The sequence below is a fragment of the Lampetra fluviatilis genome, chromosome 17, assembly GCF_964198595.1.
Source record: "Lampetra fluviatilis chromosome 17, kcLamFluv1.1, whole genome shotgun sequence".
NCBI classification, from domain to species: domain Eukaryota; kingdom Metazoa; phylum Chordata; class Hyperoartia; order Petromyzontiformes; family Petromyzontidae; genus Lampetra; species Lampetra fluviatilis.
The window spans coordinates 13,782,026-13,800,832 of record NC_136291.1 but is presented as its reverse complement, the minus strand read 5'-3'; the positions used below and the strand labels follow the sequence as shown (position 1 = coordinate 13,800,832).

The window sequence follows — 18,807 nt, the reverse complement described above, 5'->3', positions numbered from 1 at the left end:
TGCCAGGTGAAATATTTGAATTGAAAAAAAAATAGTAATAGAGAAAGGGCTGATCTGTGTCACCGGATCTTGTTAATGGTCTTCTTTTGAAACATTGTCGATTCTGAATTATTAATTTAAGTTGACGGATCATGACCTTAGCACTGGCCAAGACATCCGAGCAAACTTAGGTGTGGCAGAACTCAGGAAATTAAAAGGGAGACCTTGACGCCTCTCTTCAGCCTGACCTTAGGTTGACACCCTCCTATCAACTGCTATGAGCAGGAGGACTCTTCAAGTTTATGACTGTTTGTGTAGCCCCAGCCAGTCTGAGTGTGTTTACACATATAATCGATTTTAACTGGCTGCCTTAATAAATAATAGGCAACATAAGAGTACATAAATGTTCATGATTTTACAACCTAGAGTTATATTTATTTGAAGCTTTCGTGACTGCAGGAATTCATACTCTTTGGTTCTTTCGGTAAAGTCACGTTGATAGATAAAAAATAACTAATAAATCACGACGTTTCGATAGCAATACAAGCCATCGTCTTCAGGTGAAAAAATATATACAGCAGGCGGACTGCTGAGGAGGAAATGTAGCGAGAGAGCGACTACAACCAAGGGTTATATACTATTGTGGTGGGTACAACCAAGGGTAAGTGGGCGGGACTAGGAATGGAATTTGCAGTAAATGTAATCGCAGAGAGGGTAGGGGTGAGTGTCAACCAGGCTATGCGTTAACTGTGTTAACCGACCCTCTATGTTGCATTGCATTACACTTCTTAATTTGACTAAATTTGCCTTCTCAAACTTTCGATTTTCTTGCTCTAAACCATTGTCTCTTCTCCGGCCACTGTGGTCCAGAATTCCACGCTGTTCCCTCCTTGTCCCCTCTCGTCTGTCCGCTGGTCCCCTCGTGTGTCCGCCTCCCCAGTCCTCTCTCTGCCCCGGCCCATCCCCCCCTCTCTCTATTTAAGGCCTCGGCACAGATTCGTTGTCCTTCTGTTTGTCTTGGTGTGTCTCGCTCAAGTGCGTTTTTGTGTGCGTCTCTCTCTGCATGTGTCTGCCTATGTTGTTTCCGTGTCTGTGTTTTATCACTCATTCTTACCTGATGATGGCTGCTTGTTTTGCAACCGAAACGTCGTATTCTATTATTATTTGATTTTATTTTCTACTTGACTTTACCGAAAGAACCAAAGAGTAATTCCTGCAGTCACGAAAGCTTCGAATCCAGTTTTAGCCAATTCTTGCTTGTTCTCGCGTTTATTCATTCCACTGCATGTACAACAGAGCTCTCTTATCTGCAGCCACGTGGGACAATGCCGTTCGAAGATAACGCGTGAACTCTCATCGTGTGATAGTGATCTGAAACATCGCAGGTGGGGAAAATGACACCTGTAGTCACCCCATTGCTTATCTTGTTGTTGCAATGCCCGCCACGTGGGTTTGCTCTGTAAATGTGAACCGGCCTTCACCCTTCCCTCGTGTCCGCTGCGTGAGACGAAGCCTCCCACACGCGCTCTCGTCTCATCTTATACACAGCAACAACAGCAAACAAGAATAGGAGAGGTCATTGGGACGTTTAGATCCAACGGCAATGATGACTGGAGTCCAGGATAGGACCTGAACTGAGTTGTTGGCTTGAGCAGAATTCTCCAAGGATCACGTTAGGTTCCTCACCTGGGGAGAACCTTTCACCACGAACCTCTCCCCAGGAACCTCTCACCACGAAACTCTTACCACGAACCTCTCACCAGGAACCTCTCACTACAAACCTATCATCACGAACCTCTCACCACGAACCTCTCACCACGAACCTCTCACCACGAACCTCTCATCACGTAGCTGCTCGTTCTGACTGCAATGCAACTCAACTCTGGGTTATTTGCAAAAGGATGCCTGGTCAGGGCCACTTCTTGGCACGGTCTGCAAGAATGGATTCTCCTCACCACAGAACACCACAGTATTCGAAATTTCTGCAAATCTTACTCATTTGCCAACAAACATAAGCGCAAAAGACCGCGCAAAGCAGTTGTAAGATTGCACTTTTTTGTTAGTAGTATGTAAATTTACATTACTGTAAGACTGTACTGTTACTGTATTGCTTACGTTACTGTGCACTGAAAACACTTATTTTAACAGAAGATGTCTGTTTTGTATAGCTACCTCTGTAAAACAGGAAGCACACATTTTATTTTTTAATATTTTATTTATTCATTTTTACAGAAGTTGTAGCATATTCATTTTGTAAAGCTACAGAACTTGTTCGACTCAATGTTTTGTAAGTTTGAGCCATCTGTTTGTTAAGGTCTGAAATAAAACAAGATGAGAACTTAAATATTCCCAGCACTTTCTGTGATGTAGTATGCTTGCTTATCATAGGAAGTAATAAGAAATGACTCTTTACATTAAAGTAGTAGCCTAGTGAATAGGGTGTTGGGGGAATCACTTTTTTTTCTCTTTTTCATCAAACCGCAGTTTTTGCAAGTTCCCGCAGTTTTTGCAAGTTCCCGCAATTTTTGCAAGTTCCCGCAATTTAATCACATAAAATTGCATAAATATCCCGCATATTCCATCGCATTTTTTAAGAAAACGTGCCGCATAATCAACGATTTTTGCCCGCAACAATCACCAAAAAACTCCGCGTTTTTCTGGAGGGACTGCTAAGAGCGTCTTCTACAGGGGCCGCACTTGACACCGCTGGTACCACTCCTCTACAATTCCAACCAGCTCCACATTCTCCTGTACCACGTCAGTTTCTTCTCTAGCCCTTTCCGTGTCCATTAGCCCCATTTGTTTGGCCAACAGAACTGCTTGGGCATGCGGTAGCTGGGCAATGCGGGCTGCATGCTTCAGCCAACACCGTCTTGCCTGCCGTGACGAGCTCACCAATGGTACTGTCTGGATCTTTCAAGGATCTGTGAGCTCTTCACACAATCCTGTCTGGTTAAAGCCAGGATGGATCGTAGGCAGGTCAGCCTGAATGGTTAAACCCCGCACAGATCTCCCTTTAAAGGGCTCCACGTTTTGCAAGTGTAGTGGGTCCAACTGAGTCGCAGACGTTGTTCCTTTCGGAGGCAACACTTTTATTTGTAACACCGTAACACCGTAACACAAAGGGGTAACTGCCCCTTTACCAGACTACAGCGAGTTATTGCTACGAAGGGTCGATCCCTCACACGGATATCTGACCACGTGGTTGCCTCGTAGGACGGAGAGCTTCAGCTTGAGACGTAGAGCTTCCAGCTTGTAGATGTTGAGCTTCCAGCTTGTAGAATGCAGCGACCCCGGTCCCTCTCATGGACCCGCCTTATATCCCACTCTTGTCGGAGCCGCTCCGCCCTCGGCCCCACCCGCCTTCCCTCTCGAACCTTCTCAAGAGCTCTCTCCAGACACGTGATCACCCACCAATCCCCCCACCCAGAGCCCCCTGTGTAGGCATTCCGGATCACGTGTTTACAGGGTCAACCAGAGTGCCATGGCCTGGGGCAACCCTGCCCCTGGGCTGACACTCTCCCCCTTGGGAAAGCCCCCACCACACACTGTGTATGGTGCCCGCACTATCCCAATGCTCGCCAAGCCCCGCTAGGGCTGGTATTACACACAGCCACCCACACAGTGCTGTCCACGATGTAAGAACATCGAACGGCACGACCCTTCCGGGCCGGCACCATAGAGTGACATCCCCGATGTCACTACACAAGCATAGAGAATGGAGGGGATAACTGTGGCTGAGATCCAGAGCTTCATATGGAGCAATAGGCTAGGTAGCTTCCACACAACGTTAAGCAGCTGATGAAAAGATAATGCCGCTTGGCAAATTCGGAATGAGACCTCAGGTGCCAAACCGGAGCTGGCCATTTTCACACTGACCAGGTATAGGAACTTCTCCACTCTCTTCCCTCAAGGGGAGTTGAGGAGGTAGCATGTTTGGTGAGGCTAATAATAAGGCCCAACATCGTTGTGGCATGCGCCGGGTTAAGTCGTAGCATATCCAACTCATTGTCAGAGTGATCAGCAATTACCAGATTATCAGCATATGTTAACTAATAGGTAGCCATCCCCTGACCACACCCGGGCATCAATCAGCCTCCCATATTAATTTATATCAGATGGAAATTCTCACGGTACCATAAAAAGCTTATCGAACAAAATGGTCAAAGTCATTTTAAAATAATGCATGAGCCAGAATACATACCTGTCGCACCCCAAGGTTAACAGGGAATGGCTCTGACTCCCGGTCAATTAGCATTATCTAGGCCTGCCCACAGTCATGAAAGTCACTCAGGCACACAAATACATAACAAAGACGTCAAGACACGTATATACACACACACTGTAAATTTATAACTGATACGGTTTGCAATTATACAGTCAATATCACACTCGGTTGGCTATGCACAGTGCGAAAGACGTTCAACATACATACATAATGCACCCAGTGAAACACGTGGATATATAATGAGAAGTTGCACACCGAGGGTTCTCGTAGAAGGCACTGTGGCTGTAGCAGCTGCAGATGTCCGTGGGAGTTGCAATTAGAGATGTAGACGAGTCGCTGCTGGCGACACGCTTAGCGTCGAGAGGCAGCTCTTTCTGGCGGTGCATTACAGTCATCGCGATGCAATTCAGCAAGCGGGAGGTGAGATCCCGTCATTTTTTGTGTGCTAGTTTGTTGTCCCTTTCCCCCCGCACCTCCGATTAGCATGGTTGGCTATGAACGGTGCGAAAGAAGTTCAGCATATGTACACGTGTGGTGCCACAACCGCGGAGCAACTCCACAAGCGCCGCAATTCTTTCCTACCCCCACCCTGAGCACACTCACATGCATGCAGCACACACACACGTAGTGTCCCAGTGGGGGATCGCCTGGCACAACGGGTTTTCATCCGAAGGGTCCCTAGGTGGGTAGTCCAGCGGTTTCCTGGTGCCAGGAGATTGGCCGACCCTCACAGGACAAATCACATTGCGGCGCCCATAAATTGGCTTAAAATTTTATGGGCGCACAAAGGTTTACCGGGCCAGTTGCAATGAGTCACGCACGACATCGGGGAGACGGGCTCCCAGCCTGGTCGCCAAGACCCCCCCCCCCTGCCGTCTTGCCTCCTCGAGCCGCTCGCAGCATTCGTGTGATCTCAGCGAGTGCTGCTACGAGGCAGTGATAGGCGCGGGTTTTTTCGTCATCCTCCCTCCGACTCTCACAGCGTCCGTGCGACGCCGTGAGTACAGATGCTAGGTACGTGACATGGCGTGTAAGTGTTTGGGGACTTGGGTAGCAGTAGGCTAGGCTCTGCTCGCAGAATATTCCCTCTGGGCAGTGCAGGGTTTGCGCCATGAATAAAAGTTAGCACAGAGCATCGGTGTGGTGTCTGTGCTTCCTGTGTGGAGCGGCTGCGTGGGCGGATGCGCAGCGAGAGTGAGGGCAGAGCCGCAGCACGAGCGCTCGTTGAGATAATCGCCTGCAGGTGCGGGCGCGTTCGCGCAGCTGCTGCAGCGTCAGCTGTAGTGTGTGCGCGTGTTAGAATATAATCGCCCGCAGCCGCTCGCGTTAGCTGCAGTTTGTGTTAAGAGGAAACCGCTCGCAAGTGTGGGTGCGGTCACACAGATGTGCGCCGCGTATGCGTGAGTGTGTGTGCGAGTGAGGACTGACTCTGCACGGCGCACGCGCGGGGGGGGGGCGATCACTCAGTCGGCGAGTGCCCGGCGGGAGCCGATCGACGCGGTGAGGGCGGTGGAGTGGACGCCGCCCCCCACACACGCATCAGTTCAGGTCCAGGTGAAGGCCGGCTGATGGCAGAGCTGCCTTGCGTCCGTGTGAGCGTTCCCACGCCGTCGTGGGAACGCGAGCAGGCGGCGGTCGTCCCAGCAGCCCACGGACTGTGACGCGCACGGTAAGGGCGTGGCTCCCGGCGTGTGGAGTGGGCTGCGCTATATAGGAGGCGTCAAATGGGTAGCAATGGGAGAGACTCTAGAAGCTGCTTGCCTGTCGCCATGAAGCTGTTGCTGTTCGCCACGCTGGTCGCCGGGCTTCACGCCGCCAATCTGGGTGAGTGCCGCTGGCGTTGTGCGCAGAGCAAAGCGCACGGGTGGCAGAGCAAAGCGCACGGTCTCACAGGGGCCGCGTGGTGCATCGGACTCGTCCGTATTCGGCCGCTGCACTTAAACACTCCCCCGCGTTTTCTCATTGTGAGCAGGAGGAGCTGCTGTAAACTTTGTATCTAATTCATGTCCGTGGTATGCTGCACAAGGGGTTTGGCAGCCACACACCCCAACAGCAACAGTAGCGGTACGCGCTATGAACCGAAACTCCGTTTGCCTGAACATTGCCCCCTGACACTCCCCTCGTGTGAATGTGCCGCACGGAAACTCATCCAGGTCCCTACGCCGACCCGCGCTACGTGAACAACTATGACCAGCTTCTGAACTTCAACTGCCCTTCCCACCAGAGCATCTCGCAAGTGCAGAGGTGAGTTGTTGCCCCATGCGCTCTCCGGACCAGCCACGTTACAGTGAGAACAAGGAATAACTTACAGCTCTGTCAGTCCACTGCTGGGTGGAGGCCTTCTCGCGACGTGTCGGTCGTGGGGATTGTTTGACCATACTTTACCACGCTGGTCAATGCGGGTTTAAAGTTTAAAATGTATTTGGTTTAACTAGGTGTCAACGCAAGACTGGGATCGGCTGCTTTGCAAGAAGTGACCTGGGGTTGCCCAAAATGACACCAGCAATAACATAAAACAATGACAGCAATAAGTGCAATAAAACAAATGCAATAACGTTACATAAACAAACATCGAATGAGTGCACGAGGGGTGATGTGCGGCGCGGCGCTCCGGTGTCGCCCCGCAGTATTCACGACAACGGCAAGGAAGACCGGATTTGGGACTTCCGCTGCAAAGGAACCTTCGACACGAGCCGCACTGTCACCTGCACGCAGAGCAACTACGTCAACAACTTCGACGAGGCCTTCTCCTTCACCTGCCCTTTCCACTCGGCTCTGAATGGCATGGAGAGCTACCACGACAACGGCAAGGAGGACCGCAGGTGCGCAGCTCCCACACCTCGACTCGCGTACGCAAACAAAGATCCCCCCAGTTTAGCCTTGCCAGACTGCTGGGGTAAGGGCTGTTAGCGAGCACCTATGAAGGCCGGAACGGTACACGAGAGGGTGGGTTGCCAGCACCACGTCCGGCCGCCTTTGTCTCCCCAGTGGCGATGTTTCCTATACACCGCACCAGGTACTCATGTGAGGCTGAGTCGTGCAGCCAGGCACGACTCGTCAAGTGCAGAGGGGGGAAATTATTTCCCCTGCTTCCCCCGTTCCTGATTGCAATCCAATCAATCGTTGCAAGAGACGCAGGCAAGTGCTTAGAAAGCGTCGGCTCCATACATTCCGGGAAGTGTCGCAATCGCTCATTTGGGTTTGATGCCTGGCCAGGAGGCATTTGGCAGAATTGAAATCAATTGAAGAGTTGGGAAGTCGTACTCGTTGATAAAAACAAGTCCGACTCTGTTTGACACGTAGTAGGGCTTTCGCGACCAACGTTATCCATAACAGAGGTTTGTTTTGGGTTAGATCGCATACATATTGATGTGTCGTTACATCCGCCACCACCACAATGTTGTGGGTTTACTGTCCAACACACCGGTGTGCTGAACTAGAATCTAACTGGTCACGTTTTGATTACTAATTGGCTGTGTCGGGTGGTGGTGGGTTTTAACGACACAACATTTATATTTACGCCCCCCCCCAAAAAAAACCTCTTGTGGACAACTTTGTTTCCAAGCGTGGAAAGCAGATACAGTGGAGACTAACCCCCGCCATAGGAAAGTGGAGTTTCCACCACTGGCTCCCCGAGAGAGACTGACACCACGTGGCACACCCTGCGCATTTTGAATCCGATTTGAGGCTCGGGGTTGCATTGCCCCGTTGTAGTAAACTCGGCCGTCCAGTCCTTCCCACACACGTGACGTTTTACAGTTAACCAGTGGCGGCTCCTGCAAAATCTCTCAGGGGGGGCAAATGTCTGGATGATTGATAAGGTCCACCCATGCAATGAATAAATTAACAGCTTAAGCATGTAAAGGCAACTTCACTTCTTTAATATTAATGAAAAATAAAGTGACTCTTACAATACATCTTGTTTGTTTATATACTCACTATTAAAACAAACCACTCAAGTTTATTTTATTAAAGATTCCACTAGGTGGCGATAAATTATATTGTTGGATGAAACGTGCTTACGTATGATGACGTTAGCACGTATGATGACGTAAGCACGTTAGTGCATGCCCTCCCGGAAGCCATAGAGAATGCATTGCAGCGCCCCCGTTCGAAAAAAATCATCTTTGAATGTAAGTCTATGGGGCCACTCGGGGCGATTCTCAGCCGTAGTGAAATCGCCCAAAAAGAGGCGGTACTCCACACACAGAACGTGACATGACGCTGATTGGACTATATCCAGAGGCTGACAGTGACGGCTAGCGTGACTCTGCGGTTGAATGACATTGGTGGTGCGTCGCCCAATCGCCCTAATGAAGAAACCGCCCCTGCAGTTAACACAATTGTATTTTATTCGCAAATAATGACACCGAACTGAGTCGTGGTCTCCTCCCGATGTAGGTGGAAGTATAATTGCTGCGCCCAGAGCAATGTCTGCTTCAGCGAGTGCTTGTGGACTGACTACGTCAATAACTGGGATGAGCAGTTCAGCTGGACCGTCCCAGACTCCTACTTCTTAGCTGGTGTGTCCAGTTATCACGACAATGGCAAAGAGTAAGTACAGCGAGTCACATCCTTAAGATACATCTCAATTGTGTTCATATTCACAATGCACACTTGATGCAGCAGCCGCATCATCGTATATTGTTACGTGAACATCACTTTAAACATGAATGAATCATCTTCTTGGTTCTTTCGGTAAAGTCACGTAGAAGGGAAGTAATAAAATAATAAAAATAAAACATAATAAAATATGTTTTATTTTTTTTTATTTTTTTATTACTTCCCTTCTACGTGACTTTACCGAAAGAACCAAGAAGATGAATCCCTGCAGTCACGAAAGCTTTAAATTGAAATTAATGAATCATCATGACGAAACGAGCATTTACAACCAATCAGAGCAGACTGAGACTTAGGGAGACCTGGGTTATGCAAACATCCGATAATAGAAGGCAGGTCGAAATATTAACCACAACAGAAACAGTAGCTTGAGATTATCTGAAGAAATTATCAAATAAAGAATAATGAAGTGATGTAACATGAAGATTGGATTGTAAAGTTGTTGTCACCTCTGCCTGCATCTCTGCCATCATTATACAGACGTCTTCCATCACAATCTGCTTCATCATCTACAGACAGCGATGTCTACTGCCACTCTTGATTTAAATATCACTAACGACGTCTTCCTACTTCTTTTTAGGGATCGTCGCTGGAAATACCACTTCTGCAAGAAGATATCTTGCTAAGTATTTAGCAAATGTGCCAACTGTGATACCGTGTCTGCAAAAGACAAACCGCATCAGAATAAATCATTGAAGAATACGTGATGTGTCTGTGTGTGTCGTTTGTGTCAGTGCTACGGGTAGTAAATTATATTGATGACATGAATAATATGGCCTCGATAATGTGGACTCAATTAGGAATGAGGGAATGTCTTGCGTGATTATGCGCGAGGATTGTCCAGCACTTTCGAGGCACCGGTTTGTGCACCACACACTGATTTATGTTATGTGGCCAACAGATGGCAGCCATTGAATGGGAAATCATTTGTCCGGAGCTTTGGGTGTGAAACTACTACTGGCTAGGCTGGGATCGAGGTCAGGTCACTGGGTTGAAATCGCATTGCGCGAACCACTGCACCACCGCTCCCTAATTACACAAATAAATTAGCACAACAAAGTTCATGTACAATATGTTCGCTAAACCATTGGGGATATCTGTCAAAAGGGACATAACTGGAAAACAGCAAAGTGTACCTAGGGCGGCTATTGGAGTCGAACTAACATTACGACTATAATAAGCCAAGAATGTGTGTCCCTGCGCGCGACGTCACTCCACATGAGGCCCACCCCCCCGCGTGACGTCACTCCACATGAGGCCCAACCCCGCGTGACGTCACTCCATATGAGGCACACCCCCGTCATTAATATTCATGAGCGGGTGGATTTTTACATTAACGCAGAGGAAGGTCGAGCTGAATTAAATAATTTATTATGCAAAGTCACTTCAAATATGACGTTTCTTTACAGAAATTGACAGTAAAAAAATAAATCTACGCAGCAGTGCTACATCTGTGCGTGACGTCACTACAAAAGAGCTCCCCCCCCTTCATGAATATTCATGTGGGCGTGGGAATTTACACGAACGTACAAGGGCGCGCACTCCACATGCCGCACCCCTCCCCTCATTAATAATTATGAGCGGATGACGTCACTCGACATGCCGCACCCCTCCCCAATAACCGTTAACGGGTGACGTCACTCAATATAGGGCAACCCCCCCTCATTAATAATCATGAGGTGAACAATTTTTCGATTGAATATTTCAGGTTTACTGCAATATACAAAAAAGCTCGTCTTCAATAAATCGACAACAGCCAGTTTTAGTGGCGTGATGCCTCTTAATGCTGTTACTCAGGGGAACCTCCAAAGGGCCTGTCTGCTCACATTGGGGTTGGTGGGTCACGATCGGAGGGCGTCCACAGCCATTGGGAGCAGCGTGTTGTAAGTCGATGCAGGCCAAGCTGCGGCGTGCGGGTAGAGCCCTGGTCTCTGAACGTTCTGTAGAGGCCCGACCCATCGGGTTATGGGTGGGAGCTCGGGCGAATGAGGGATTCAGGAACCACGGTAGCGAGATGTGAACTACCTCGCCTGGTGTGCAGGAGGTTGTAGGTTTGATCCCGACGCAGACGCCTGCTGTTTGCTTGTCTTTCTCCTCGTGGTCGTGTGGAATTTTCTCTGGGTCCTCCGGTTTTCCCTCCGCATTTAAAATCAACATCACGCGTTATGAGTATTTGGCTGATATACATGTCCACGTGATAAGCCATTTCGTTGAGCTATCATTTGTGATAGCCAGGTCGCTTCTGAAATAGAGCTCCATAGCTTAGTAAAAATAAAAAAAATAGTATTGTACAAGGCATTGGTCCGAAGCGTTATGGGCTTTTTGTCGTATGGGATCCGAGAGCCAGGTGGAGGCGTCTCTCTAGCTTCTTCAAAGATGGCAGTCCGAGCCACAGTGGCGGTGTTAAAGAGGGTTGTAAACACGTTCGATTAAAAAAACCAGAAGAAATTTAAAGAGTACGAAGTGAGGGGGTGAAAGGAGTGAAGAATGGCAGCCTTCACGCGGCCCCACTCTGTTGTTAAGTGAGAAATCGCGACGAATGCCGTCAAACGCGGCGACCGAAGATCGATGGTCGATCTCCCGGTCTCCACAGCGACAACAACAACAACACGAGCCACGCCAACGGCCCTCTTCAGAGCCAAACAACAACGGCGCGCCAGATCGGCCCTGGGACGAGGATCCTCCAACTGAACATTAACGGACTCTCGCGGTCGAAGTGCGAGCATCTTGCGAACATCATGAACACCCACGTGACACTGATGTCCTGATGGCCGACGTGCCAGTCGCTACCGCATCCATGGATACAACTTTCATGACGAGCCACCACCACGCCAAATATAGCTTGGGCCATAGACGTGATTGAGGTGAAAGTTATTGGAGCATGTGGGAAAAGCTCAAAACAAAATTATTGTTGCAAACACACCAGTCCCACCATGGACACAGACTCACCAGTCACACCATGAGCACGAGGCGACGTCCAGTCACCGGTTGGTTTCGCTTGGGGGTTTATTCTCAACCTCACCTCCAGAATTGGTCACTGTCCAATAGTGAAATAAACCACGGGACAAATTATACAACATCTCAGTTACTTTTGTCTCAAACAACAGACCTATCAAAATAACCATATTTCAGGGCAAGAGTCAAAGGCAAACAGAATAATAACACAAGTAGATTAGCAAACATTTCCAAGTGCTACAGAGCAATAAATAACGTAGGCTTTCTCGAACTTGCTTGGCCCGCTGATCACCCAGCCTCCCCCAGCCCTGGTGACTAAACGCTTTCACTTTATCTAAATACCAGCAACACTAATCATTAATATTAGCGGAACATTATTTTTTTACGCAGCTTTCAGGTTTTTTATAGGGAGCATTTAGATCTTAGGGTCGTCTAATCAGGGTAGTTTACCTAACCATTTTAAATTAAATATCATAGGTAAAATATTAATGTGCGAAACAAAAGGTAAAACGTCATTATTGTACGAATACATCTGCATTTGCATCACAGCCCCGCGGACCACCTGGAGGACCGCCGCGGACCCAGGGCCATATTATCCAATAGGCCACAGTAGGCATTGTGTCTAGGGCCGACTCACCCACCCACTCACCCACCCACCCACCAGGGTTGTATTATCCAATAGGCCACAGTAGGCACTGTGTCTAGGGCCGACTCACTCACTCACCCACCCACTCACCCACCCACCAGGGCTGTATTATCCAATAGGCCACAGTAGGCACTGTGTCTATGGCCGACTCACTCACCCACCCACTCACCCACCCACCAGGGCTGTATTATCCAATAGGCCACAGTAGGCACTGTGTCTATGGCCGACTCACTCACTCACTCACCCACCCACTCACCCACCCACCAGGGCTGTATTATCCAATAGGCTACAGTAGGCACTGTGTCTAGGGCCTACTCACTCACTCACCCACCTACTCACCCACCCACCAGGGTTGTATTATCCAATAGGCCACAGTAGGCACTGTGTTTATGGCCTACTCACTCACTCACCCACTCACCCACCCACCCACTCACCCACCCACCCACCCACTCACTCACTCACCCACCCACCCACTCACCCACCCACCAGGGTTGTATTATCCAATAGGCCACAATAGGCACTGTGCCTTTGGGCCTACAAAAAAAATGTTGACTATGTCTTTAGTATGTATGATATACATTTTTTAAACCAAAATATCTTCTTGAAACAGGTCCCTGCGGGGTGGGCTGGTAGGAACGAACAAATGAATGGCTATAATAAAATGAAATGGCGGGGGTACGATACGAAGGGAGAGTTTGAGGCCTACTTCTAGGCTTTAGGCCTAGCTGTAGGCTTTAGGCCGCTGTGAGTTAATTTTTAATTTAAATGTTTTAATTAAAAACTATCTCAGGGAATTATAAGGGAACGTTACACTTGTTTAGCCAGGAAAGCCTCACTGAGTCTAAAGGTTTTTGTAGGGTTCTGCCAAGTGTTTGCAGTAGGGGGCGATGTTGCTACACCTAATCGGACATCGGACGGACGGACGGACGATATAATCTATTGTAGGCTGGTTCACTTCGTTCCTACCAGTATAAATATATTTATATAGCAAGGATGGGCACAGTGTTAATACAGAGGCAGAGTCGTGTCAATCGTTTTTTCATAAGGTGAGCGAAATTAACACCGAAGATGAACTTTTCAAGATTTTTATTGTAAAATAAGCAAATAACTTCTTCAAATTATGTTTTTCGCACAATCTCATTCTCAATAGAGAGTAGTTCAAGGGAAGATAATGCGACATTGTTGTTGTCCTATTGCTTATCGGAGACAGTTTTTAAAATCAGCTTTACCTTTGAAGAATAACGTCCCCTTTCACAATTCGTTCCCAAGATGGCAATATACATTCTTGATTTGAAGCTTTCGTGACTGCAGGAATCGATACTCTTTGGTTCTTTCGGTAAAGTCACGGAGGTAGAAAAAAATAGATCACGACGTTTCGATCGCAACAACAAGCGACCGTCTTCAGGTGAGAGAATCAGACTGCTGTGGACGAGGAATTATATTGACCCGAGGGGGGGTTGCTGCATCCGGCAAGAGGGTGAGGCCAGCGATTGTGAGAGATGGACTGTAGGGCATGTTGAGCTTGAGAGTGCAATCCAAAGGGCATGTGAGCATGAGGGGTGCAATCAAAAGGACCTGTGAGCATGAGAGTGAAATCCAAAGGTCATGTGAGCATGAGAGTGCAATCCAAGAGATCGGCTGTAGGGGGAAGAGAGAATGGGGGGGAGAAGGGGTGGGGAGAGGGGGCGGGGCAGAAAACGGGACTCTGCAACAGCACTTGAGTCACTGGGGGAGAGATCTAAGAGAGAGGCACAGAGATAGAGACACACAGAGAGTCGGTAATAACAGCTGACATAGGCAGGTAGGATGGAAACATCACCATCAGTTAAGACTTTACCTGGTTAATAACGTCCTTCCAATGATTGCTCAGTTTGTACCCATCTTCTCGGTTGAAATTGTGTCTGTGTTTATATATCTGGACTAGCAGAAGTACCCGGCGTTGCCCGGGTGAAAAATATATTTCTTAATAACCTTACATATGTAGTGGTGATACGCGCTGGGTGTATATGTCGTGTGCCAGCGCGTATGTACGGGTGTGTGTGTGGTGACGCGCGCTGACGGGGAGGAGCAGGCGTCAGTGCGCGGGTGGGGGTAGTGCTGCTGATTGGCTGTGTGCCGGTGACGCGCCCAGAGGGAGTGATCGGGTAGCAGCGCGGTGTGATTGGTCGGGGAGTGGAAACACGCGCTGAGCGGAACCGGATCGTAGGGATAGCGCGTGGGGATTGGGTAACTGAGGAGCGGTGCCGACGTTGAGGTCCGCATCCGCTCCGTCTCCCGGGAAGAAGGGGTATATAAGGTGATGCACAGAGGAGCAGGGGCAGAAGTGGAACCATCTAAGAATGAAGACGAAGGTGCAGAGATAGAGCCCGGAGAGGAGAGTAATGGAGAGTAATGGAGAGTAGAGGAGAGTAAGGTATAAGTGTGTAGCCAGCGAGAGAGAACGGTCTACACGAGCTGAGTAATGTATAGTGTGTAGCCAGCGAGAGAGAACGGTCTACACGAGCTGAGTAATGTATAGTGTGTAGCCAGCGAGAGAGAACGGTCTACACGAGCTGAGTAATGTATAGTGTGTAGCCAGCGAGAGAGAACGGTCTACACGAGCCGAGTATGCATACGGTGTAGCCAGAGAGAGAGGAAGGTCTACACGAGCCGAGTATGCATACGGTGTAGCCAGAGAGAGAGATGCAAAGTCTACACGAGGCGAGTGGAGAGTGTAGCAGAGGCGCAGAGTCTACACGAGGCGAGAGAGGAGTGTAGCCGAGGCGCGGAGTCTACACGAGGCACAGAGAGCCGGCAGCACAGAATCCAGAGTCAAGAGAAGCGCATTGTGAAGAAGAGAGGCCACGCGTTGTATTGTTACAAGTCAAGATTTAATAAAAGAAGTGTGTTCCCGTCAAGGAGTTTCCTGCCGTCATTTTCCAATACTTCATCTGGCGTCAGAAGTGAAACGGGCTTCCAAGTATGGAGACGAGGAAGACCCGTAGGACCCACGGGATTGACCGCGAGGAAGACCTGGACGACTCGGGGCCGCTGGTGGCGGGGGGTGAGGAAGAGGACTTGCCCACGCTGCAGGGTCCGTCGACGGCGCCGGCCGAGCGACCGGGGACAGACGCCGGGCTTCGTGAGGCGCACTCCCGACTGGCGGAGCTGCTGCTCGCCGCCGCGTCCATCTTGGCGGAGATCAGCTCGTCGGGAGGAGCGGGGACGGTGGGGGACATTTTACAAGGTCGCCCCGCAGATTCCCGCCAAAACGAATGGGGGATTCCCGCCATTGCGCCTGGGCCTACTTTTGGCGGGAACGGCGAGCGCCACGTGGTGGTGGGTTCCCAAGCGCGCGCATCGACGTCATCAGCGCGCGAGGGGGTCCGCCATCTTACGTCTGCTGCTGGAGCCGCCATCTTAGACACCGACGGACAGGCGGAGAGGAACCACGAGGCGGATGACTTCATTTTTCAGCAGCGCCTGCCCACGTTGTCAGCCTTCAAGGCGGAAGGCGGAGACTGGGGCCAATTTCAGCGAAGGTTTTTGGCGCATCAAGAGATGTCAGCGTGGTCCGATGCTACGGCGCTGCGGGCATTGCCCGCCATGCTGGACGACGATGCGCTCGCGGCCTTCAGGGCTGCACGGAAGTCGGACCGCTCCACGCTGAAGGATGCGCTGGGTTTGTTGGCCAGGGTCTACGGGCCTCCCTCTACGTGCCGCCATCAGTTCTACGCAAGACGGAAAGCGGCCACGGAGACCGCGCTGGCCTATCGCACGGCGTTGCTGGCTCTTGCTGATGCTGCGTTCCCTCGGATGGACGAGGAGGGCCAAGACGCGATGGTTTTGGAGCAGCTGCTCAAGTTGGCGCAGGACCTGGGGGTCCCTATCAACACAGCTGACGAGATTGATATTTCTTCTTTGAGAGTCGCCACGAGTATTCAAGCGCACGAGGCCCTACAACGGAAGCAAGGCGTTGGTTGCAACGTTGCTGTCGTCGCAGCCCCGGGTTTGGTGGTCGCCGAACCCCAAGTCGTCAGCCCACGAGAGGAGGCGTTCGCCACGGGACGACCAGGGGACTGGAGGCCGGGGGCCCGGTCGCCTCTGCGATCGGGCCGAAAGTCGGAGCAACCAAGATCTACTCCGACCCTCGTCACGTGCTATAACTGCGGCCTCCGGGGCCACGTGGCGTCCGGGTGCCGCGCTCCGCGGCAGCGCGCCATGGGAGCTCGGCTGGACGACGACCGAGAGCCCAAGTCATCTCTACAATCCCCGGCAAGTCGCGGCACCTCACACGCTCGGCCTGTTTATTCGGCACACATGGGACGCCGCGTTGCGGCGGAGGAGGGCCGGTTAAGGTTTGGGGATTCGGTTCGGCGAGGGGGGTTCGGCCGGGACCAGGGAGACATTGAATGGGCGGAATTGGGGCATAGAATTGTGGCTGCTTCGGCGGGTTCGTCCGTTGTTACGGGATCTATTGATGGGGTTGAGATTAGGGTGTTAGTGGACACGGGGGCATCGGCAACTATTATATCGGACCTCATTTATAATATTCTTCCGGTCCAATGTCGTCCGCTGCTTCCAGTGGATGTGCCATTTTACGCCGCTAATGGGGGATCGTTGGGCATTATCGGTCAGGTTAGGGCGTCCATTTGCATTGGAGATATCAAATTGTCGGGACCCGTTTTCGTTTCGTCTTCTTTGGCAGTTCCGTGTCTTTTGGGCACTGACTTTTTGGCTAAAATGCCCATTACAATTCTTATCGATCAACGATGCATTGAACTGCCATCGGGTCGCCGGATTTCATTTTTGACGGGCCCTACTGACATTCGGACGGCGTGCGCTACGATACAAGCGGTGGCGACGCAGACAGTGCAGGTGCCCCCGGGTTCACAGATGTTGATTCCCCTCCGGTTGCGGAAACCATGGGTGAGGGAGGCTTCGGGACAGAGTATGCTTTTGGGTCCTTCTAACAAGGCTGTCGGGGGTCTTGATTTATCGGTGGCTCACACTTTGGTGCGGGCTGACAGGGATCCGTTTGTGATGGTTTTGAACGCGGGGTCGCGACCAGCTGTCATTCCACAGGGCACCGTGCTGGCTCACGCGGCGCAGGTCCCTGGGGATGATGGGTTGGTTGCGCAGGTGGGCTCGAGCCCCGCGCGGAACGTTGAGCCAAGGGAAGACCTTGAGTGGGTCCATTCGTTATGTGCCGCCTCGGACGATTTGTCGGCGGCGCAGTTGGGTGCGCTGCGCGAGTTGCTCATTGAATTCTCTGATGTATTCAGTAAACATAAGTATGACATTGGGTGCACGGATTTGTTGCACCATCACATTGAAACGGGCGATGCGGCGCCGGTCAGGCTAAATCCCTTCCGACTGAGTCCCGTGGAGAAGGAACATGTTCAGTCGGCTGTTAACGATATGCTAGAAGCCGATATTATTTCGCCCTCCTCTAGCCCGTGGGGAGCGCCTATTGTGCTGGTTAAGAAGCAGGACGGGTCCCTGCGATTCTGCGTTGATTTCCGTCGCCTGAATAAGATCTCTGTGGCTGACGCGTATCCGCTCCCCAGGATGGATGAGTCCCTCGATGCATTGTCTGGTGCGCGATATTTTTCGACTCTTGATTTGTTATCGGGGTTTTGGCAGTTGCCGCTCGACGAAGAGTCGAAACCTAAGACAGCATTTCGGACTCCAGGGGGGCTGTTCCAGTTTAACCGGTTACCCATGGGACTTCACTCCTCTCCAGCGACGTTTCAGCGACTTATGGAGCTGGTTTTGTCGGGCTTGCAGTGGGATACATGCTTGATTTATATGGACGATGTCATTGTTTTCAGTAAAACGTTTGAGTTACACCTCCGGCGATTGAGAGGGGTGTTCTTGCGAATGCGATCGGCTAAGTTGAAATTTAAACCGGCCAAATGTCACCTCCTTCGTAGGTCCGTTAGATACTTGGGTCACATTGTCGATTCTTTGGGGATCTCCACCGATCCCGCGAAGACGGATTGTGTCGGTTCGTGGCCGACACCTACGTCCGTTTCCGACGTGCGTAGTTTCATCGGGTTTGCTTCTTATTATCGGCGGTTCGTTGAGCACTTCGCCACTATTGCAAAACCCTTGCACGCTCTAACGGCGAAGGGAGTGAAGTTCAAATGGGGACCGGAGGAGGAGGCCGCGTTTCGCTCCCTCCGGGACGCCTTGGTGGGTGCCCCACCCTTGTGTTATCCCGATTTTGCCAGTCCCTTTTTGCTGGACACGGATGCTAGCAACACGGGCATTGGGGGGGTGCTATCCCAAGTCGTTGGGGGTGTCGAAAGAGTTGTCGCCTATGGTAGTAGGGTGTTGTCTCCGGCGGAGCAGCGCTACTGTGTCACCCGTCGCGAGCTGCTTGCCATTGTTTTTT

At 50.6% G+C, this 18,807-nt stretch overlaps 1 protein-coding gene across 1 annotated transcript; it reads left to right on the top strand.

Moving 5' to 3' along the window:
- Positions 1-5,931: 5,931 nt before the first annotated feature.
- Positions 5,932-9,453, top strand: LOC144936759 (hemagglutinin/amebocyte aggregation factor-like). Its single transcript, XM_078863880.1, has 5 exons — positions 5,932-6,031; positions 6,361-6,451; positions 6,835-7,029; positions 8,609-8,761; positions 9,408-9,453. Exons 1-5 carry the CDS (start codon positions 5,932-5,934, stop codon positions 9,451-9,453), a joined length of 585 nt encoding a protein of 194 aa, XP_078720006.1.
- The last annotated feature ends 9,354 nt before the right edge of the window (positions 9,454-18,807 follow it).

What these genes read in the sequence shown, in the direction of transcription:
- LOC144936759 (XM_078863880.1), top strand. Translation starts at nt 5,932, where the DNA reads ATGGGTAGCAATGGGAGAGACTCTAGAAGCTGCTTGCCTGTCGCCATG. An exon ending in AGCATCTCGCAAGTGCAGAG is followed by an intron (nt 6,452 to 6,834) that starts GTGAGTTGTTGC and finishes GTCGCCCCGCAG; the next exon opens with TATTCACGACAACGGCAAGG. An exon ending in AACGGCAAGGAGGACCGCAG is followed by an intron (nt 7,030 to 8,608) that starts GTGCGCAGCTCC and finishes CTCCCGATGTAG; the next exon opens with GTGGAAGTATAATTGCTGCG.